This window comes from Ambystoma mexicanum, chromosome 1p (assembly GCF_040938575.1).
Source record: "Ambystoma mexicanum isolate Mex_15411 chromosome 1p, UKY_AmexF1_1, whole genome shotgun sequence".
Lineage (NCBI taxonomy): Eukaryota > Metazoa > Chordata > Amphibia > Caudata > Ambystomatidae > Ambystoma > Ambystoma mexicanum.
The window spans coordinates 172,872,785-172,897,080 of record NC_090921.1 but is presented as its reverse complement, the minus strand read 5'-3'; the positions used below and the strand labels follow the sequence as shown (position 1 = coordinate 172,897,080).

The 24,296-nt window shown below is 46.6% G+C and overlaps 1 protein-coding gene across 1 annotated transcript in view; it reads left to right on the top strand.

Annotated features, from left to right (window-relative positions):
* Positions 1–7,039, top strand: part of ZNHIT1 (zinc finger HIT-type containing 1) — a 63,396-nt gene extending 56,357 nt beyond the window's left edge. Inside the window, exon 5 of the mRNA XM_069646160.1 lies at positions 6,336–7,039. Within this exon, the coding sequence (XP_069502261.1) occupies positions 6,336–6,357 (22 nt within the window). The 3' untranslated portion in view covers positions 6,358–7,039. The remainder of the gene's footprint in view (positions 1–6,335) is intronic.
* Positions 7,040–24,296: the final 17,257 nt, after the last annotated feature.

Below are 24,296 nucleotides of genomic sequence, written 5' to 3'. Positions count from 1 at the left end.
AGGAATGTTGCGATTTTACAGCGGAGCTCTCGTTGCCAAGCCCCCCCTCCACTGTATTTCGCAGGTTATTGCTGTGGGGGGGGGGGAGCGGAAATCACCCAACCGCCATCTACACAGCATTGAAGCCGGGCTCTGCGCATGCAGAAAAGTGTTCCACACGTTTGCACATGTGAGGCTTTAAAAGATATGATTAGTTTCCAGTGATCGAAGTGAGCGGGAACGGCCAGGAGCGGTGTTCCACTACTTTTATTTTTTTCTGTTTACCATTCCTCTACTTTTTACGGCCATATTCACCATTCTATATGGAGGATTTGTCCCTTCATGTTCTTTGGCAAGTTTAAAGTTGTAATAGGAACCTTAGTTAGTCACTTACACTATTGCAGTGCTCCACCTGCAACACCTTGCGACATGTTGCACTATGCTTCCGCCTACCATCTGCCCTGCCTTGCTCCAGCCGCAACACCTTGCGACATGTTGCACTATGCTTCCGCCTACCATCTGCCCTGCCTTGCTCCAGCCGCAACACCTTGCGACATGTTGCACTATGCTTCCGCCTACCATCTGCCCTGCCTTGCTCCAGCCGCAACACCTTGCGACATGTTGCACTATGCTTCCGCCTACCATCTTCCCTGCCTTGCTCCAGCCGCAACACCTTGCGACATGTTGCACTATGCTTCCGCCTACCATCTTCCCTGCCTTGCTCCAGCCGCAACACCTTGCGACATGTTGCACTATGCTTCCGCCTACCATCTTCCCTGCCTTGCTCCAGCCGCAACACCTTGCGACATGTTGCACTATGCTTCCGCCTACCATCTTCCCTGCCTTGCTCCAGCCGCAACACCTTGCGACATGTTGCACTATGCTTCCGCCTACCATCTTCCCTGCCTTGCTCCAGCCGCAACACCTTGCGACATGTTGCACTATGCTTCCGCCTACCATCTTCCCTGCCTTGCTCCAGCCGCAACACCTTGCGACATGTTGCACTATGCTTCCGCCTACCATCTTCCCTGCCTTGCTCCAGCCGCAACACCTTGCGACATGTTGCACTATGCTTCCGCCTACCATCTTCCCTGCCTTGCTCCAGCCGCAACACCTTGCGACATGTTGCACTATGCTTCCGCCTACCATCTTCCCTGCCCTGCTCCAGCCGCAACACCTTGCGACATGTTGCACTATGCTTCCGCCTACCATCTTCCCTGCCCTGCTCCTGCCGCAACACATTGCGACATGTTGCACTATGCTTCCGCCTACCATCTTCCCTGCCCTGCTCCAGCCGCAACACCTTGCGACATGTTGCACTATGCTTCCGCCTACCATCTTCCCTGCCTTGCTCCAGCCGCAACACCTTGCGACATGTTGCACTATGCTTCCACCTACCATCTTCCCTGCCGAGGACCACAGTTTCAGGACTTTTTTCGGGACACTTCTACCACTGATGATTACCAACTTCTTCGAATGCATCCATGCGATAGGATCAAGAGCAGAATGTTTGGTCCAAAGTCTTAAAATGTGGCTCTTGGGTGTCCCTCACAACCGTTTTGCTTTCCCTTCGCTGGTTCACCAGCCTTTTGCCCTAGTAAGTCCTAACGCTAGGCCTCACAAAGCATGGAACTGTGTGTGCTGTGCCCCCCCCCCACCGAGAGACTTTAAGCTTGTCACGATGGGGCACCCAGAGTGTACACGGTGTCTTTCTGAACGTGTGATCTTACTCTGTGAGCGCCGCCAGGTGGTGGCGGGAATACTGTGTTGCATGGCTCTACAAATTAATGGGACTCACAAAGTGTGCGAAAGGCGACAGATACGGCTACCCAGTGCATTAAGTGGGGTAAGAAATTGAGGGGGGGGGCTCTTCTAGGGGCGTGGCTTGCACAATGGGCATGGTCTAGAACTTGATGGGCGTGGCCTAAAGACGAATATGTAAAAATGGTCTGGCTTATATAACTAAGTGCATATCACAACACAGTCTGCTTGGTACAAACTAAATGGATAAATCAGTATGTGCACCAGGTCCACAATGCATAAATAAATAAATAAACCGGGGCGAGTATGCAGGTGCAGCCTTCAGACCCAAGATCTGTTCCCACTCAGCGCATTAACAGGTTTATTTATTTATGCATTGTTTGTCGGATACACCTGAGAACACCTTAAAAAATTCTCTTTGATATAGTTGTTCAGGTAACCCAGCAAGAGCAACCATGTAGAACCTTGTAAGTGGGCCTCACTGTATCAAAGGACTACAGTGGAGGTAAACTGGAGCTGGAGGCCATGTGGGTGGCCGCATGGGCTTGATGACTGAGGATGGCTATGCTGTGTAGCACAACTCTCAATGTGTTAGCAACCCCCCTGCCTGGGTGTTGCTGTGTCATGAATGCTTTGCGCATGGGAAGAGGAATGAACAGGTGGCACTTTTTGAGTTGATGGTCTGTTGACGAAATGTGTGAGACCAAACACTTCAGCCTATCAAAATACTAACAAGGTTTCGAGGACAATCAAGATTCAAGGAAAACAAAAAAGAAACAGGCATGTAGTTTGGTGAGTGCCTGTGCAATGAGTCTGTCTATGCCTCTATGAGGTCAGACTGCTGTTAGGTCATTTTACATTATTTCAAGAAGTGTCTTACAATGAGCGTTTGTCAGTTAACTCTCCTCCAGGCTCCCTGTCATCCCTTTCTTCTTGCCTTTCCTTTTCCCTTGCTCTCATTGCTTCACTCCCCAGCTCCATTCTCATGTCTTTCCTTTCCTCTTTTCAATCCTTTGCCCCTCTTCACCAGTCTCACCCCTTTATTACCTCTTCTTCCATCTCTCCTCCTCTTCCATTTCTTCACCCCTCTTCAGCATTCTCACGCTTGTCTTTCCTCTCCTTCCATGGCTTCTCTCATTCTTACCCCCGTCTTTCCTTTCCTCTCTTCTTTTCAATCCTTCGCCCCTCTTCACCAGTCTCACCCCATAGTTCCTCTCATTCCATCTCTCCTTTCCACCTTCTCTTCCCCTTCTTCTCTATCCTCTCCTCTACTCTCATTCCTTCACCCTTCTTCCCCATAATAACCTTCGACTTTCCTCTCCTCCTTTTCTCTCACCTAATTTCTCTTTCATTCTTCTGTAACATCATCGTTTTCTGTCACTGTCTTGTGTTTCTTTCCTCCTTTTGATTCTCTTTACATAGTTTTCTCCCCAATGCATGCACCCCTTGATTCTGTTGTGTCCCTTTCTTTCCTGCCCTTATTTTCTCTCACATTGCCTGTTCTCGATTTCATTTGAATATTTCACCACTTTATTTTTCATTATCTTGTCCTCTCCTAGCTTTCCCTTCAGGCTCACTTGTTACTCTACTTCTTTTCCCGCCAGCCCCCTCACCTTACTTCATCCCCTTGTTCCTTTCTCTGTTCTCACACCTTTGGTTTCACTCCTTGAACAGACCTGGTTTGTTTATTTATTTATGCTTTTTTTGTCGATACACTTATCCGACAAACCATGCATAAATAAATTAACCATGTCGCGCGCAGAGCGGGCCCCGACCACTACCCGTTTTATTTATTTATTTATGCATTGTTTGTCACATCGGACAAACGATGCATGAATAAATAAACCGGGTTTGTTCAATTGCGTGCTCGGTTCTTGAATCTGCAGTGCACAGCCCCCAGGTTCGCCGAGGGTCAAAGACGCCTTGGTGACCTAGGGAGTGGGCATGATTCTGCCCACAGGCAACAAAAGAACTGTATCTTCGACTCCTCTTGAGTGTTTTCTGCAGGCAGCTGTAATTGACAGGAGTGCCAGCCAGCCTGTCGCGGCTGTGGTGGGATAATAGCCCGCCATGGCACGGTGCGACTGGGGGGCCCGGCAGGGCCCGAGCTCAGGGTCACTTTTTGGGCCCACTTAAAGTACTGCGCCTACCCATTGGTCAGGAAGCCTGATGTAGGGGCTAACGGGACCTGATGTGGCCAGCGTGCGATGTCTGGGATTCAAGGCTGTGTCCACATTTTGTATGTTTGTCAAAGGTTTGAAGGCCTCCTCCACCGATTAGGTCGCTGTCAAAAGGTTGGTAGGGTCCATGTTTGTGATTTAGAAGCTGCATTCCCACCCAGGCTCCAATATTTCTATAAGAGAAAGGGAATCCGCACTTGGACTTTGTCAGACGCTGGGGTGAGTCCCGAACCACAAAAGGTGACTCCATACCCAAGAAGACTTCTAAGAAGCTCTTGCAGTATCTATCCAAGATCAAACTCTGTGAAGCTCTGCTGGGATCTGCAGGGTCCCCCTTTCTCAAGACCAAAGGGAACCATGCAGTTGGGTTCTTGCAGTTGACCTGGTGGGCACAGTTTAGTTGCAACCCTTCATGGCCCCTCTGATTCCACAAGAAACAAACCGTCATCAGAGAGACATGGAGTCTTATGAATCCAATGCTTACCTGGCCAGTGTTGCTTGACTGCCGGACAGGCAGCGTCCCACCTTAACATCATGTCCTCTTCTCTACCAGTAGCACAAAGGTGGATCTGCACGCGTGGACAGCTTTTCCTCACTGGATAAATGCATGCCAATCCGGAGACTACTGCACAATACATTTACAGAACCATGAGGGGAGACCTACCTACTTACTTCAAAGCTGCCCTTCCCCTCTATATTTCATTCTCTTTGACTCACTCATTATCTGGTGTGCTAGATTGCCCACGTTCTCGCTCTGGCTTGCTCGGCTGCCCACGTTCTCGCTCTGGCCCGCTCGGCTGCCCACGTTCTCGCTCTGGCCCGCTTGGCTGCCCACTTTCTCGCTCTGGCCCGCTCGGCTGCCCACGTTCTCGCTCTGGCCCGCTCACGTTCTCGCTCTGGCCCGCTCGGCTGCCCACTTTCTCGCTCTGGCCCGCTCGGCTGCCCACGTTCTCGCTCTGGCCCGCTCACGTTCTCGCTCTGGCCCGCTCGGCTGCCCACGTTCTCGCTCTGGCCCGCTCGGCTGCCCACTTTCTCGCTCTGGCTCGCTCGGCTGCCCACTTTCTCGCTCTGGCCCGCTCGGCTGCCCACTTTCTCGCTCTGGCCCGCTCGGCTGCCCACTTTCTCGCTCTGGCTCGCTCGGCTGCCCACTTTCTCGCTCTGGCTCGCTCGGCTGCCCTCATTCTCACTCTGGCACGCTCGGCAGTCCTTGTGAACTTGCTCACAGAATTAAGAGTCCCCTCCCATTACAATGCTGGCCTTGCTTCTTTTCTCCCCTATGGTTGTTGCGCCCTCATCCCTTGGGAGGTGTGCAGAGCCCTTCACATCGTAGGCAGGCCCTAGGTTAAAGAGGCCAAGAGACCCAGTTCTTGAGGTTTGCCCTCCGTTCCTTCACAGCTGCAAGGCTAGCTGTCCTAGGGACTTGGTGTTCTCTGCACCTGGCTCCTTACTCCGGGAAGACTGGGGGGAAGGTATAATGCTCAGGCTATTGCTTCTGCTGCTCAGTCCTGGAAGGTTCCTAGTGCGTGCACCTGACCATGCCTCGCTTTGCATCGCTCTTCCCTCCTGTGTGTGGCTGGCTGCCTTGGAGAGATTAGTCAATCCCCATCGGTTCTAGTAATGGCTGTATGCCTGTTGCAGAGGAACTGCTCCCATGCGCAAAACTCTGTTGGGGTGTGCGTTCTCCAGCGTGCATTCAGGCAGGACGCCCCCCTCGCCCATTATGGGATGAGCCGCTAGGCTTGGATGACCTCTAGGGCAATAGGGCGATGCCGGTGCCCAAAATGCTAATGTAGGCCAGTCAAAATTGGCCACTTTTATGGCAATGTGGGCCAGTTTGAGTTACTTCACTATGCAGCTAGTAGGCCGAATACATATTCTTTACAATTTTCTTACATTTTAATAAAAAAAACACCCCCTTGGGTACTATTCAGTCTGTGACTAAAGGAATTAATGTCCATTTGCAATTCTGCGGGCCACTTTTTAATTGGTTCCTGAGGCAGTGTTGTGGTCCAGTCCGACTATGAGCCCATTTCCTCCAATCTTAAAAAAAAAATCTACACTGGGGGTGCGCGGCCCACAGTTTGAAGACAACTAGACTGAGGAAAATGTTCCTAAGGCAATATATGAAACACGAAGGAGCTATTATAATGAACAGATGTTGCCCTCTTGTGGCCTTCCAGCAAACTGCAATATCACATTCATGGTGTAAAGGCTACACCGCGTCAGTCTGAAATGCCACTCTGCCATATTAGCAGTCATTGTAGAGGGTAGGCAGCGCATCGGCTACACACATTGAACACACGTGTACTCTTTATCTCGCTGCTCTTTGTATGCCGTTGCTGTGATAACATGTTGAATGTTTGAAATGCACTTTGGGGCTCTGTTATTTGACATCTTTGTTTTCTTGATCCGCAGGTGCTTGAAGTGGACCGTATAGCGCTGTATGTTCTGCTCACAAGCCTCTGGCCGCCCTTGGAGTGAGCTCGGCCACCGCCCTGCGGCAGAAGGATGTGCCCTCGTGTAATTGGATGGGTGCAGTGCCACAGAGGGACGGACGCAGCGGGCTTCGGAGCGCCAGTGAGGAAGTGGCCAAACTGGGTTACCCGCAAACTTCTCCGCCACAAGCCCGCCCCAACCATGAAGAATGCTGCAGCTCTTGCATACGTGCTTCGTGGAAGAAAGCGCTGGGTTATAGGACAGCCCACCCCAACCCCCACTGTACGAACGGCGGATACCCACTGGCGGAGGCCAGAGTCTTGGGTGGCTTGATTTCAACTGTTGGACCAACTCGGGACCTGATCTCGTGACCCACGTTTCATCCTAGGCTTACTTTGGGATTCCGGTGTCTTCTTTTGATCCCGCCAATGGAGTAATTTACATGGGGGACACTCGGAGGTCGGACGTTCATGCTGGGGAGCCCTGCTGTTGCTACACGTGCTGAATTCGTTTGTTTAAACATTGAAAGCCTAAGGCTGAAACTGTGCCGTATCACTGAAATGCGATTTTTCGAAAGGCTTGTATATTCCGTATTGTCGACTGGTTTAAGGAATTTCAACGACAATCTTATTAAGTTTTGTTACAACTGGGAAATGGAATAAAATGGCTTTATTTTTTTCGGATGTATTGCTGCAGTTGCTGACAAGAATGGTTGGGCCATAGATCCGCGCTGACCTGACCTGCGCTGCACTGCACTCGGTAGCAGGCATTGGGGCTGCGCTGCACTGCACTTGGTAGCAGGCACTGACTGGGCTGCGATGCGCGATACTGCACTCAGTAGCAGGCACTGGGGCTGTGCTGCACTCGGTAGCAGGCACTGCGCTGCACTCGGTAGCAGGCACTGGGCTTGCGCTGCGCTGCACTCGGTAGCAGGCACTGGGGCTGCACTGCATCGGTAGCAGGCACTGGGGCTACACTGCACTCGGTAGCAGGCACTGGGGCTTGCGCTGCACTGCACTCGGTAGCAGCCCAGTGGCTGTGATGCGCTGCACTGCACTCGGTAGCAGGCACTGGACTGCGCTGAATTTTTGTATGTGTGCTTTTTAAATAATGTAAGCCTAGCTAGGAGTAAATGCAAGCTTTACAAGAGCAACGTGCTGTGACTGTCGCGTAGGCGTCACAAGAGGCAGATGGAAATTCAGGTGCTTAAAGCTCTTGGTTTTTTTTGCAAGGAAGTCCTTTGCAGAAGGGTCTTGGATTCTTTCGGTAACATTGACGGTGCTGCTGTTCCATAGCAGTGAGCAACATACAGATGTGATGAGCACGAGCTAAAAGCAGCGCCTGAGCCGGGCATCACCCAGCAAACAGGCGCTACCTGTGGGGAAAGAGGGGCTCACAGATGGATGCCCCGCGAGACACAAACTATAGCCACTATCTCCTAGAACTACACCCAAAGCGCAGTGTTAATTTCATATACACAGGTTATCCTGGGAGATAATGGCAGCAGGTGGCATACGGATACCCAGTGTTAAATAGCTCCCAGTAATTCCACTCCCTCCCACGGTTCCAATTTCCTTCGCTGACACTTTATTTATTTTTTTAAGTCGTTTTAAACAAAAACATAGAAAAAAAACTCATCTATTTTTATTTTGGGGGTAGGATGCCCCCTCCCCCTTCCTAATACTAATATCCCTTCCCCAACCCCATCGGCACTCCTTTTAATCACTTACCCCGTATATATTTCGATGAATATTCTCGAATTAATTTTTTCATTGAAAACGACTTCGGAAAAACTGTGTGATACCCACTGCCCCACTATCTGCGCCTGGCAGAAGAGGGTCTGCTTCCTGGTCTTCGCCTTCTAGCGTTTATATTTCACCCTTGCAGCTTCCTGGATTGCACTCAGGAAATGGCCAGCTTGCTAAGGCGGCCCTTGAGTGGATGCATCGACATCTCTTATGTATGTTACATCTTAAAGGGGAGCATCGACTGGGGCGCACCTATCGCGCTAGGCCTTTCCTGCATGTATCCATGATCCTACACGTCGTCCGAGTATTATTGATTTATTTTATTTTTATTTATTTATTTTTTTCCCGCCATTTGGTTGGGCACATATTAAAAGTTCAATTCTATTGAGCAGTTTCCGCTTTTGACATTTGCCAGAAAATCAAGGCTGAAGATGTTTAAGAACTATCGATGGCGAGCAAGGCGGCGTAACCTTAGCAACTTGATGCCCCCACGCCAAAAGTCACCAGTAAGGAGAGGGGGGCATGTATACGTTCGGACATATAGACTTTTCGCACTTAGCTTTCCGTTCACCAGCTCACGTCTACTCCCATAAAGAATACTCCTGTTAAATGTTGCCCTAATTGTGACGCCCAATTCCCTTGGAAGGACACTCACCACCTGTGCAATATTTTTCTTCCAAAGAACCACCATGAGGTTAGGTGCCTACTTTGCTGGTATTTCAATCCAAAAAGAGCTAAACAAAGGACTGGTCTGCATTTGCAATGTAGGCTGAAAGATCCCAGGGTGAGTCTACCGTTCGCGCGGAAGGCTTTGATATCCAAGAGACCAGCAGATGAACTCCACATTAAGGAGTACACCTTAACCGACCCCCCCCCCCCAGCTCTGTAGGCACGAGTCAGGTCATGCTGTGGAGACTAACCCTGGTGTCTACAATGTTGCTCCCGCCAAAAAAATAAAGCCCAAAACAAAATGCCTGCTCTAACTCGAGCACTGATAATTCAGTGTCTGCCCCGAAAACGTTGGTGAATGGCGGCAGAAGACGTCAACCTCAGAGGACCCGAGTAAACTCAAAAGGCACATGCACAAAAAGGGACTCCACTCAGAGGGCTCAACTCAGAAACCTCAAACTTGGACACCGTGCAATGGTACATTGGTACATCTCGGGAAGCAGCACTCATTTCCACAATGCAGACAAAAGGTCTCGTTGTTTTTTTTTTTTTGTTTTTTTTTTGGGAGTTGGAGGAAAACTGGGATAATTTAGGGGTTACCCGTAAGGGCAACCTCCCGAGCTGAGGACACATGACCCCACAAATAGTCACGGGAAGACTTTAGATTAACTTGTTTTATTCATGCAGCACTATAAACATTTTGTTATTATTATTATAAACAGATGGCATGAAAAAGAAACATGAATATTCTCACGAATTAATAGCCTATAAAGATAAAAACACAATTTGTTCAAGAAATTCAGGACAGTGATTATATAGATGAGGAATAAAAGTTCTCTGTGGACTGAGGACAAGATTATTGAGATAATGACCCGGAGAAGTGCTCATTACCCTCTCCAGATGAGGGTGAACCATCCTTTACATCTTCTACTGATGATCAGATTTTCTCAAAAGGACAGCGTTTTGGAATAAAAGTCACGAGTCGGACGAGGACATGGATTTTGAGGGTATACTGCAACATAAGAAACCCATTTCGCAGTTATGCATCTCCTTAAATCTATCAAAAAGATGGTTGCCATGTCCTTCATGAACGTGGCACCAAACTAAACCAGTAAATATAAACCTGTACCAAGTGACCCAATCTCAATCGGGGCCCAGCTAGCTCCAGATTACTGGTTGTCACGACTGCAAAAAAGGTGCAAAACTCTTGTATCTACTAATGAAGGCCCTCCAAAGGAAAATGGACTCCACAGCAGCATATGAAGATTACCAATACAAACCATTTCTGGTGGCAATCATAAGAGACACAAAAGCAATGGCTTACCCTTCCCAGGAGAGGGTCCAAGCATTGCAAGCTCGAATCTCGTGTTACAGATCCTGTCGCCAGATACATCTAAAAGAAACTCCTAGACATGATGGTGTCGTGCATCTTTATCATTCCTTATGCACCTCTCAACATGTGCCTTATACAGAAGTGGCTTGCGAGACCATGGTCTCTAGGCAGACCCTCCAGATTTTGCAGCACAAACCTTTATTTATTGCGGCATCTCTGCAGCACCATTTTATTGACGGGAGGGTGCAAGATTGGTACATTGCAGGAAAGAAGCTGTGTGCAAGGCTTCAAGAGAGCCAAGGTGTTGTTATATGTATCCATTTAATAAGAAGAGTCCTAGATGCCTCTGGCGTGGCAGAACAGTGTTTGTTTTGGCTAAATATTTTGGTTTAATGTGCATGCCTATTTAATATTATTAACGGTATTGATAATCATCAGTTGTAATGCTGAAAATATTCCCCTTCTATGTTCTCCAATCCCCAAACACCTCTAAAACCCACCACACCGCACACGTCTCATCAATTCCCCATCACAACATATTTTTGAACCTCGCTCTTAGTCCTGCACTTACTCGCATGCTCTGTCACACTGCCAAGTCACAATTTGCGTTCTCCAGTCCCTGCCAAACTCTACTCCCAACTCACACCTGACACTCCCCAATTCCTCCCGCAGTATATACAGTCCTTCATTCTTGCGTGCTACTTCTGCATCTTTTCTCCCATTCTATCGCACTCTTCCCTCATCCTTTCTCCCAATCTTCAGCTCACTGACTCTTTCCGGCCAATCCCTCACTGCTTTTGGGCCACTGCTACCGCCCCTGAGCTTGCGTGCCTTTCAATTTCTGTACTTCTGCTCTCTCTGATTTCTGGCCCCTCACCCCGCTGCATACTCTCTGCTCCCTTGCCCATTGCTTCACCTTCAGACCCTCTGCCCTCCCTCTGATTTCCCTTTGCTTTCTTGCCTGACACTCACCCTCTCTCCTTTCCCTCTGTTATTGTGACAATGTTTACATTTATGAAAACTGTACATTTTGGCCTAAAAAAATGGGACATATAAAAATAGATCAGTGGAGGCGCTGTTTTTAGATAACCCATTTTTGGAAATGAGCAGGCCACCTTAATCTCAAAGGTGACCTGCGCATTTCCACGGGGCAGAGCTGTAGCGCAAATGATGCGCTGCCAGCCGCCTTGAATACTTTTGTGTTGGAAGTGCTTACCTAACAATGGTCTGCAGGCTCCCCATGCATTTCACTTTGACTGGCCTTTAAGGGTCCTGTCTGCAAAATGCACCCCCAAAAAAAACGAATTTCCATCCCATTTGGGGAACAGAAATGCAAGGGAGACAGCAGCTGTCACGCTTTCACTTAAAAAAAAAAAAGAAAGTATTGCATGAGTCAGTAGGGTCAGTAAATACCCTGTAATGTAGTGGCTCCCCCGTGCCCCTATTCAAAGTGGGCGCATAGGGTTGACTACAATTTCAGCACATTTAAAAACGCATCTCGTTTGACAATTTGGGATGCGCTTTTAAATGAGAGCTATTTCTCTGCTTTTCTTCCTTCACCCCTGACTTGCATCTAAATCTCTCTTCCTGTCTTACCGCCATTAAAAACTGGATGTCATCTCACTATCTCAACACAGACAAGACTAAGGTCTTATTCTTTCCTTCTAACACACTTCCTCCTCCTCCTCCTTATATTCATTTCCCCCCTTCTAATCTTCCCATCTCCACCCATGCTCGTAATTTTGGCATTCACTTTTACCCATCATATTTCCCTCACTTCTCGCACATGTCGCTAACACCGCTTCAATATTCATAAAGTCTGCTCTTATCTCACCTTCCATGCTACCAAACTCTTAATCTCCTCCCTCATCTTTTCTCGCCTCTTCTATTGTTCTTCTCTCTTCTTCGGACACCCTGCTTCCCATCTCGCCCCACTCAAATCCCTCTACTACTCGTACCCTCTGTCTTCTCTCTCCCCTCATGACTCCATCTCCAACTCACTCTCTTACCTAGGCTGGCTTCCCTTCCACTCCCAGCTTAAATTGAACTTCCTTTGACTTGTCTTTTAAATCTCTTCATGATCTTGCCCCTCCATATCTCTCCTCTCCTCTCATTTTACACCCCTCTAGCTCCCTTCGATCTGCCGATCTCTTCTTACTTTCTGTTCCCCCTCCACCTTGTGCCTCTTCTCGTTTCTGCTCCTTTCAGCTCCTCGCTCACCTACACTGGAACTCCCTACCTCTTTCTATCAGCTCCATCCCCACTTATTCCTCCTTCCGCTCCTCCTTGAAATCACTCCTTCATTCCCCATCCTGACACCTTTCCCCTTTCTCTCTTCCCTCTTGTACCCATCTTAATTCTTTTTACCTTCCCCCTTCTCACCTAAGTCCTCCCCTCTTCCAACTGACTCACTATTCTACCTTCACCTTCTCCCTTTCCTTCCCCACCTCCTCCCTTCTTCATCTTCATATGCAAACTGTTCTACATGTTGTTTTACTGGTTTGATTCATATATATTGTCATTGCTTCTACTGTTTTATGTTCTTTGTATTATTGTTGTTAAAATGTAAAGCGCTTTGGATTAAAGCGCTGTATAAAACAAATACAAATGTGCAGAAACGCCCCCTGTTTTGCGCAAAGGGTTGAAAAAGGACATCTGAATGGGCACATATAACAAGCAAAACGCATCTGTGGTGTGATTTGGTTATAGCCTAATATGTCTGATTTCCAAAAAGACAGGCGAAAAAACACTGTGGTTGAGGGCAAAATTACTTTTCAAGAGAAAGAGACGTCAAAAACGACAACAAGGCTGTGGAGGAAGACAGCAAGGATACGATATAGACACCAATCTAACCTACTGTATGTGAGCAATCTTTTACTTCACCCCATTCGATGCTTAAATACAAATATCTTGATATACGCTAAGTGGAGTGTGTATTGTCTTTATGTTGGTTTGTTATACAAACGTGGATTGTTTGTATTGTCTTTTTTTTTTTTTAAACTTCGGTGCACGTGGTTTAGAGACAATCCCTTGGTCATTAAAGTTATGAATAACACAGTGGATGTCTGTATCCAAAACCATTGATGCACTGATTCGCTGTCTGGCTATTTGTCTCTTCCAAGACATACGCAAAGTGGAAGAGAGTGGTTGAGGGGCACTATTTGAACAAGGCTGGATGTTTTACAATGAATAGAAGTAAGTAGTTTATCTTCTTATCCTGTTCCCTTTTTGTAGGCGGCACACCAGCGCACCAAAGGTTGAGACGTGGGTGGGAGGAAGGGATAGTCAGAACTTCATCATATCCTTGCTGTCTTCCTCCACAGCCTAGTTGTAGTTTTTGACATCTCTTTCTCTTGAAGAGCAATTTTGCCCTCAACCAGTGTTTTTTTCTCCAAAAAACAGGTGTTTCTTTTTCTCCTGTCTTTTTGGAAATCGGACATATTAGGCTATAACTAAATCACAATACAGATGCGTTTTGCCCTAATTTTTCGTGTTACAAAGTATATAGAGTAAGGGCATCTCCCTGTCAACTCACACTTTGCCCCCCATTTTTGGTTAATTCACATATAAGAAGCGCCAATTCAGATGTCCTTTGTTGATTGGACTGCTCGTTTTTGTTTTTGTGCAAGTGATGAGTTGTGCTTGCGATTTTTCATTTCTTGAGTCAAAAAGAGTTGAGAAAGTAGCCCCTTGAGTATTTTTCTTTAATTTGTTTTGCAAAAAGCAGCTACATTGAGTTCTGTACACACCTTTACCCTATTGTGCAGATACACAAGCAATAACCAATTCACAAGTGGGCTAGGCAGTGTTAAAACATTTAATCTCAACTGTCCCTTCAGCACCCCCCGCTCCCACCCACCACCTTCTTCAGGTACTGCTTGCTAATGAATGTAAGCTGACTCACAAGCCTCAGAAGACAAATATTACTTTGCCATTAATCGCCCTCCTGTGGAATCACATGTGCGCACCCATCTTCACCCGGAAGGAAGCGAAGGCACAGTACATTTATACACTCAGACAGTATATAAACACATTGTGTGTGAAGGATCATGGGTACATACACATGTAGGATAGTGATAGTGTGGCAGGAACACCTCTGTCGATGCCCCCTTCTTGACTTTGAAAATACAGGCAAGATGGAATACTCTGCAACAACCACTAGATGGTGGCCTGTGGAAAGCAGGTGATTCTAAGCAGATACAAGCCACAGAAAGATGATTAATGGGTAAGTAATATTTGTCATACATTTGTATAGTACAGTTACATAGTAATTTCTGCATACTTCGAAACACAGATTTTAAATGAACATATTGCAATAATTATAAAGAAAAAAGCCACAATTGACCACATCTAAAAAGAAAACGTGATCGTTCATATTACTCATCGATTGTATGAAATTCGAAAAGCAACTTACTATAAATTGTAGACCATCATTTTTTAAAAGCATGCTACAATCATCTTTAAATCTTGGACAAAATATAATCTGGTGCTTTGCCATCTCGGCAACACAGTCTGCACAACTTGGGTCTAGCAGAGGAAATGGGTTAGATCTCAGTTTCCTATAAGATTGTTTTATCTTGGGGTCAGGGAATTGCTCTGTTTATCTTGTGAATGCCTGCATTTTTGGTGTAAATTTTAGCTATTCAGCAGCATACATTTTCCTTGCCAGACAGGGATAATTTTCCCAATAATCAGTTTATTTTAATTTCAGTTTAATAGTCAACATTACGAGAGCTTTGCTATCAAGATCTCCTTTTCCTGGGTGTAAAAACAAGTTTCCACAGGCTTATTCACATTTGCTGCTAGTTGAAGGCATTTTTAGGCGTGTGTTAGAGTTTTAGGACTAGCATCCATTTTGTCATTCACAATAATGCCCTACGAGCAGCCCTAGGCATCCCAAAAAGACAGCACATCACAGGCGCTAGGAAAGTAGCACATTGGCTTCCTATCAGAGTGTCATTTTCAAAGCCCTTGCACTGACACACAAATGTATTCACCAAACCACTCCCATCTATGTCTCTGAAAATGGTTCACCCTATCCTCACAACCAGGCCTACCAGAACACCTTATGTGAACATGCTCACAGTGCCCACATTTAAGAGAGCTCTAGCTGGTGGCACCAGCTTCCCCTACCTAGCAGCTATGCAATGGAACACTCTGCCACCCGCACTCAGAGGTGAAAGTTCACAGCTAGCCTTTAGAAAAGCTGCCAAAGCACTACTCTTCACATAACCACGCCGCACCTCAGCTACCCAACCGACACCTGCCTGAATGCATAATATAATGTACTGTCTCACCTAAATGCATAATGTATTGTACTGCTCCCTGTACTGTATTGTAACTACAAGTAACAGTGCCGCGATGCCTTGGGGCTGCCTGTGCGCTATACAAGTGTAAAATAAATAAATATGTGCATAATGTGAGGCCAAAATTGGTCTCAATGCTCATCATTTCCCTATGATTCTCAGGGAACCATTGCTCACTCCCGCACACATTCATCACTGAGATTTTTAAATTGTGTGTATGTGGCATGTATGTGGCAAGTGAGCATTTGCTTATTCAAATAAAGAATCAACACCTGAAAAGAGACTTTCTGATATTGCTGGCATGGTATTGCATCCTTTTGTTGACCTGTTTTTCTGACGGGTGTTTTGCTGAAAATATCCATTGACATTTTTTGGCTACGGGGGAGACGGTGGAGGGGGTTGGGAAAGGGTTAATAAAGGGTTGGGGGGAGGGAAATAAAAAGAAATTAAGGTGTGGATTGGGGAGGGGGGTAATTTACCAAAAAAGTTCATTGAAATTTTCTTTTAAACACCCATTGGAAAAAAGGGGGGCAGCGAAATGACATGGAACCACTGTCATATAGTGTTACATTTTGAGCATCCCCAAAGTATCTTTAACAAAGTCACCAGCTTAAGCCTATTTTTAAAGCAAAAGGTTTTGTCTTGCATTTAGAGATGCTTTTTGCATGAATTACAGCATCCCAATTTCTCTCTTGACGTCGGATGCCAGTTGAACACATCTTTCGGGGACATATCATACCTGGCAGTGGCAGCTTAGCCAACGTCCCTGGAAAATACTCACCTGAAACCCCAAAGCCATCATGGGGTGGCTTATTGCAATAAGCCCTGGCAAACAAATCAAGCAATGTCCCATGTTCCATTTTAACAATTTTGGGCTCACCAGTTGCATCAAACTGCCTGGCACAATGTGTGCAAACTATACCAGATGCACCTACAGTCAGTGATGTTAGCAGCAGCAATGTGACACAGGTATGCTACACGAACCAGAGCGTAAGGTTTTAAGAAGCAGCATGGCCGCACTTTCCAAAAAATGGTTAGAAACATATAATTGGCTTACATACGATGAGACTGTTGAAAAAATGTTTGTAAAGTATGCAGTCTGCTAATGAAAAGGGCATGCCATTGCCAAAAAGTGCTTGTTATAAGGATGTCTGGGATGCTTTTGTTAAACATGGCTTTAACGATGATCATAGAGTGATGTAACATCCGTCCGTCACATATTCATTGGGCAGTAGCAATGGCACTAGCATCTGACAAGTGGTACAAATGGCAGGGCACCAGGGGGTGTGGGCAAGATGGCAGCCCAGGTAACGTGCTCTGCTTCCCTCTTGCGTTAAATGGGCCTTGGACCCCCAGTTGTGACACCCCCTCCCCCTGGGGGTACCGCAGAAAGAGAGGGTGATTGCTTGTTGAGTGGCGATGTGTGGAGTGCCTTTGGGGGAATTGCAGCCATCACTTCCCTCTGATTGCAGCTTCTGAATGTAACCCAGCACCAGAGAAACTTTCTGGGGCAAAATAAGGAAGATGGCAAAGCAGCATATTCTGCAGCTTCTCCAGGGCTTCTGACTTGTCTCACAGGGTGACATGGAGATGCTGAAGGCAGAGGCCAACAGAGCATGGATGATTGGCCCTCAAGCGCCAGTCCTAGTTGTAGCCGAGAATGCCCGCAGTTCGCCCACTCCGTCTCAGATTGGGGTGTCCTCTTCTAGCAGATCCTCGAGCAGCGACAGTGCATAGAATCCTTGCAGGGTAGCCAGCCGGCCTGTTTCCTGGTAAATTAACTTCTGACATCTGCCCGTAGTCCTAGGAGGAGGAGGTCCGACATGGGGGCGGGGGGGGGGGGGCAAGTGCCTCAGCATTTGGAGCCTGGCTGGGCTTTACGGAGTGGGGAGGCCTGGTGAGCAAGCCCCTCTGCCCGTGCTCTCGAGGGGTATTGGAGTGACGCTGGGGACTTGGAAGTGAGTGTGGAGGACAAACCCAAACGGAGAGTTGAGGTATGTGCCACTCAACCCCCCACCCCCCAAATGCTCCCCAGTGGTGAGGTTGCCGAAGGTACGTTGTTGCCCATGGTACCTAAACAGTGTATAACTGGGGTTGTTCTCCAGGATGGGATTGGAGGCTTAAAGGCACCAGTAGGGAGTCCAAACGGTGACAGGCTCTTAAACTGGTTACTCCAGGTGGGAATCAGAGGCCTGGTTGGTTGACAAAGAAACAAAATGCAGAGGTAAAGGAGGTCATAAACTGTGACCAGCAAAGTAGAGGACATGGGAGTTTGTTGACATATTGGCCTGTAGAGGTGGATGAAGGTAATTGGTCATGAGGCCTGGGATCCGAGAGGCGGAATTGAGCCAAGAGAGGATCGACAGCTTTGGTCTCTTTCAGAGGGGTCTGAATTGGTGGGAGAAGCTCTGTCCAGCTTTGGGGTACAACATACAAGTATCTGTCCAGCTTAGGGGTACAGCATATGAGGATCTGGGCAGCTGGAGGGTTATAGAACGTCTTCTCCCTCAGAGAGGAAGGGAGAATTTAGCTCGTCCCAAGTACCTAGGGGACCCGAGCTGCTCCTGCACTTCCTGTGCTTCTTGCCAGTCCTCGAATGTACCTGCTTTGAGGAAGAGTACCAGATACGATTTGTATGGCCCGGCAGGGGAGCACCAAGGTGGAAGTGCGGCAATCCGGAGGGGAACCATTCCCTATGGCGGTCTACTCGGGATGAGTTGGAGTCACTCGAGAAATTTAAAAGCCCCAACTTCACCTCAGCTGCTGTAGGTACCTGTGACTCCCTATTACCTCTGGATGTAGGGGACAAAGGAGGTACGAAAAGTGATATATCACCATCCTGGAGGAGATCAGAAGGATACAGATGGACATTGGGCTTGTTGAACTGGACACAATGATGGACTACAAGGACTGGAGGGCAACTCCACCTCCGTAGATATCTGGAGACCCCAATCAACATGAGAATCTCTGATTGGAATGGCATGAGGAAGCCATGAGACTGAAAATAGATGACTTTGAGAATCATGAGAGGTGTAATAATCCCTCTTTTTTGGATTCCCTGAAAAGGAATGGGAATCCTCAAGAGATATTGAATCAGCATTCCAGGATGTGCTATGCATCCTGTTTGGAAGAGATGATCTTAAAGAAGTACCGATTGACCGAGCCCACCAGGCAGAGGTGGTTGAGGCCCTCGTTGTATACTGGTGAGATTTCATTATTACCCTGAGAAGTTGAAGGTGTTAGACAAAGCGAGGAGAGAAAATCCCATTGAATACGGGTGCCACCAAAATGTCTGTCTTTCAGGACCTCTCTGGCTTTATCTTGGCAGATGACGTTTATGCTCAGATCTCACCCACTGGCTAAGAGAGAGAGTGGTGAGGTACTGATGGGGGTTTCCACTTTTAAATCTCCTTCGAATATGAGGCAATGAAATATAACCTGGTCATGGAGGACGACATTCAGCTGATGGGTGAGAAGGGATCTCAGCCACAGGATGAGGGATTGCATTGGAAAGGCCCGTCTGGGAGAGAGAACTTGCACAGGAGGTGAGTACCGGGGTCTTGTACATTCAAAAAGATTAACACACCCTCACCCAGGAAGAGATGAGCTGGGGAAAGGTTCCCTGATGGGGGGGGGATACTAGTTAATGGTTGAGGGGAGAGAGCAGACAGTCTAGTAGTATAGTTACCCCATGCTGTTGCAAAATTGGAAGTAACTGTAAGGGGATATGGAAATGTTTAAGAGGCATCATCATTTGATGGGAGGGTCGGCTTGGGAAGAGCGGATGGGAGAGTAAGAACACATTGGTGTGGGGGGGGATTGGGGATGGTGGTATTGGAGTTGAGCATTGTTGAGAGGTAGATCAGGGGGTCCACGGTAATTTTAATTATAAGTTGTGATGGAGCAATGAAGAGGGGAGGTTCTGGTGGTCCAGCTTGGCTATGGGAGGTGGTGTCTGCCCAAGCGGACCCCCAGGGGATGGGGGGATATGGGTATTACATTTGGGTAATGTATATACTCTATTTGCAGGGGAACAAGCGATAAATGGCGGGGAAAGTCACGGATATAGTATACGAGTGGTTATGGTATGGTACAGTCAAGGAGATATCATATTGGTTGAGTCTGCGTTGAAAGTAAGGGTGCAAGAAGTAGGCCTTGCACCGTTCCCATGGTCAGATCATGGTATGGTAGTGGCAAAGATGGGAGGGTGGGACAGGAAGGAAAAGCAAGGGCGTTGGGTTTGTAACGGCTTCCTACTCAGACTAGGAAGTGGGGCAGGGGTTGTTGGAATGTATTAAGGAGTACTTTCAATTCAATGATAATGGGGAGGTGTCGATCCCCACTCTTTGGGAAGGGTTTAAAGCCACAATTGGGGGATAGTTAATCCGGATAAGGGCACAAAAAAAAGAGGTATTGAGGGGTAAGATTACAGCTCTGCAGCCGTGAGGACCAGGTGCAAACTAAATCAATCTGGTAATCTCAAAAGGAACCAAAGGGTTATAAAGCGGAGTTGAAAGCTCTACTAACACATGAAACCGAAGAGACTTTTCTTAAACAAAAATACTATGAGAAAGGAAAAAAGGCAGATCAAATATTGGCCTGGAAACAGAGGGCAGAGGAAATCGAAAATGGTCTCCTCAGTCCATACCTCAGACTCTCGGGTAGTCCATGATATCTACAGTATTGGAGTAGAATATAGAAAGTACGATGAGAACCTATATACAGCAGAGTATGAAGGTGATGGGAGCCATAGATCCCAATTTTTGGAAAACTGGGTCTCCAGAGACTTCAGAACTCCTAGATTCCGTAATAGGGACAACTATTAAAAATATGAAGGTGGAAAACTCCAGGTGGCGATGGATTCATGGTTTGAATGTTTTAATTTTTATGTTGTGCTCAACCCTCACCCCGATCTTGGTTCGCTTGTTCAATGAAATATTAGAGGGGGTGGGTTCACTCCCAGATTCTATGCTGGGGGCCATAATTGTGGTTATCCCTAAGGAAGGGAAGGAAGCCAATCTATGCTCATCCTATAGACCCATCTCTCTAATAAACACTGATGTAAAAATCTTTGCCAATATCCTGGGGAACAGGGAGGATGGGGTTATCCCCTCCCTTATTCATGGTGATCAGGTTTGGTTCATTAGAAAGACTTTGATTCTAATTCATCTGGCACAGGAACGGTGCGGACACATGTTTAGTCTGTCTGGACTCAGAGAAAGTGTTCGCCTGAGTAGAATGGCCGTTTCTGGGGAATGTCCTGGAGGGAATAGGATATGATAGAATATGAGTGCTTGCGTACATACGATTGATTAGACCACCTAACAGACCGAGGTTGGATAACCAACTGTGAGAATGGACCTTAAAACATTTGAAAAGGTCACAGACGAATCAACCTCAATGAAAGGGACCATTTAAAATATATATGGGGTTCTTAACACTAGTGACCTAGATGGTAGACCGAATTTTAAAAGATATTGAGACGCATTGGTAGGGGATATCCTGGAACCCCTGTGGGAAGAAATGTATAAGGCCAAGTTTCATGGCAATCTCTCCATTCGTGCAATGGAACACAATTTGAAGGTGGTGCACAGATGGTATAGAGACACGCTGAAGTTATCTAAAAATGCATGTAGGTGACTCCCTATTATGCACATGGGGCTGCAGGCAGGTGGGGCCCTCGGTTCACGTGTGGTGGTCTTGTCCAGTTATTCAGATTTATTGGGCAGAGTTATTAAGCTGGATAAAAGAGGTGACTGGGGTCCTGTTTGACCTGAATCCCTTGTTTGTACTACTCGGAATTTCCCTGAAAGACAGTGACTTGCATCGGTTGCCAAAGATGTGGGAGGCCATGTTTAGGGCGAGCAAATTGGCAGTGGCTCAGAAATGGAAAAACCAGTCGGTGCTTGATAAGCAGGAATGGCTGAACCAGGTTTGGGATGTCTAAATGCCGAAATTGACTTATTTGGTACACAAAGATATGGGATCCTTTGAGGAAGAGTGGGGCCCGTTCACGGAGAAATGGGGAATGCTATGAGGTTTTCAAGGAGTGCCGCTCTGATCGTTTGCAAGGTTGGTCTGGTCCGGAGAGGGGATTATGATAGAGGGAAGGGAGATGAGGCGGGAAGTTAGGACGAGGTCGGGGGTTGTAGGGTGAGAAGAGTGGGGGGTGCAGGTGCAGAGACGGTATTGGGAGAAGATGGTTCTGGTGCCATTATGACTTTTATGTGAGTTCCAGAGGAAAACGCTGACAATCGAAAATCGATATTTGAATTGCTGAGTGTTGCCTTGTCTGTAAAATAAAATTGGAATGATATAACCCTATGAGATTAGTCTGTTGCCTCTGCATTCTTGATATCATTTTTGTTCGTGTTTAGGGGTGGGGGATTGTTTGCATGTACAAAGATTCAATACAAATATGTATTTTAAAAAAGGTGGCACGAATGTTGCAGCAGCTTTATCAGTGGGCCACCTTAAGCGGATGAGGGAGATGAGGAATGTGCTGCTGAATATCTTGACAACAATGTTGGCTTTGGAGCGGCAAACTCTTGCTATTTGGGGCCATAGTGATGAGTCTAATCTAAAGGCAATCCTGCCACTTCATATGAGAGATGTCCCAGAACTATGAATTTGACTTCAAGAGTACAAATTGATTTATCATGACGTATTAAATGAAATGCTGGCAATTATGTCAATTGCTCGGTGACCTGATGAAAGAGATGTATGATGTGAAATTATTTTCTATTATTTTAGATGCAATTGCTGATTTGTCAGTAAAAGAGCAGGTCTCTGTTGGTTCTTAAGGTGGAGGAGATTTTTGGGGGCTTTTATGAAACATCCAGCACTACAGCACAAACTCTGACATTTTAAAAAATGTTCTCCTGAGGTTTGGCTATAAAATGGAAAACTGTTGGGGGCAGTGTTATGATGGAGCTTCTAATATGAATAGACATTGACATGCTTTGCAGACATTGGTACGAGAGGTGAAACCACCAGCCATTTACATGCACTGCTTTGCACACAGTCTGAACCTGGTAGTTCAGGATGTAGCTATGAGCATTGACAAGTTCAGGGATCTATCGGTTTTTGTTAGTGACTTGATTGGGTTCATTCGAAATCCTCAAAACTTGCTTGCTTTGAGCGGTGTTAAGACGAAGGGAGTGTCAACCTGCTTCCATTTTGTCCTAACCGATGGTCAGTCTGAGCACGATCTTTGAAGACTGTGCTCATCCACTACAGAAATATACAAGAATTTCCGGGATTTGCAGCCGGTGGCTATAATTAAATTGGAGCAAAAGCCTGTGGATTCCACGTACAGCTCCATACATTTGAAACCTTTCAAGTTCTTCCTCTTCCTTGTATCAATTTTCCCGTGCTGACACAGTGAACACTGCAGTACAGTAGGTCAATTTAAGATTCTATAAGACATTGGTTATGGTTAAAAACCTTAAGAATCTAATTGCACAACTCCGCGAGAGATTTGAAGACTTCTTCTCAAAAACCTCATCAGCGGCTGATGATTTAGATGGGAAACTAGAAGAACGTTTTGTGCAAAGAAGGGTCAGGAAAATCCCATGATGCCTGGATGAAGGGTCCGCTCCCCCTATTTTCCAGCACCTCAAACACCTCTACAGGCAGGGCTATCGTGAACTCGTGGACCGTACATTGGTAGCATATCAGAATGCTTCAGTACAACTGTGGGTGACCATATGGATAACTTTGAGAAATGTGTTCCAGGGATTGCCACCAGTGAATATGTCATGAATTCTTACAAGACTGATTTCCATGAATTCAATCTAGAGCTACACAGAAATATGTTTCTTGAACTTATACAGCGGGATAAGACACAAGTTATGTGTTTTCAGGATGCCTTTGACCTGTCCAAAGTAAAAGGTCATCCTATATGGAACTTGTTCCCAGAACTGGCACAACTACTATTAATGCAATAGCCTCCGCAGCTGCATATCATGCTAAACCTATCAACGCAGTCAGACCCTTTCTCTCCAAAGAGAACTGCACCAACATAGCCAGAGCCATCACCGGCTCTAGGCTAGACTATTGCAATGTACTCTTTTTAGGAACCTCCAATAAAAACCTAGAGAGACTACAAGTCATACAAAACAATGCTCTCCGGGCAGCCCAAGGCATTGCCAAAAGAGAACACATCTCTGAGGCCAGGAAACTAGCCCACTTGCTCCCAATAAAGGAAAGGATCGTCTTTAAAGCTCTGACGGTTACCACACATTTGGTCGAAAAAAAAGGTCGACAGGACAAATGGTCGACAGCATTTGGTCGAATGTTTTATTTTTTGTATTTTCACTATTTTTTTTTTTTGGGGGCGGTCCCCCCAAACCCCTTTTTTTTCTTCTAAAAAACCCTTTTTTTCCCTAAACGAAAACCTAAAATATATATATATATATATATATATATATATATATATATATATATATAAAAAAAATACAACCATTTGGTTTTCGACCAAATGGTGTCGACCATTTGTCCTGTCGACCTTTTTTTTTCGACGAAATGTCCGGACACCAGCTCTGACACTGACCCACAAATGCATTCACCTCACTGCTCCTGCCTATCTCTCAAAAAGAATCCACCCTGTCTCCACTACCAGGCCAACTAGATCACCGTATACCAACATGCTCTCTGTGCCACTTGTAAAAAAAAAAAGGCAGAGTGGGCGGATCCAGTTTCCCCTATCTCGCACCCATTCACTGGAATGCCCAACCCCCAACGATCCGAGGTGAGGCCTCCCTCAACACCTACCGCAAATCTATGAAAACTATCCTCTTCACATAAGGCCTCGCACACTAGCATGAATACTCACCACATGATCCAATGCATAAGTTGTAACACAATGACAAAGTGCAATGGC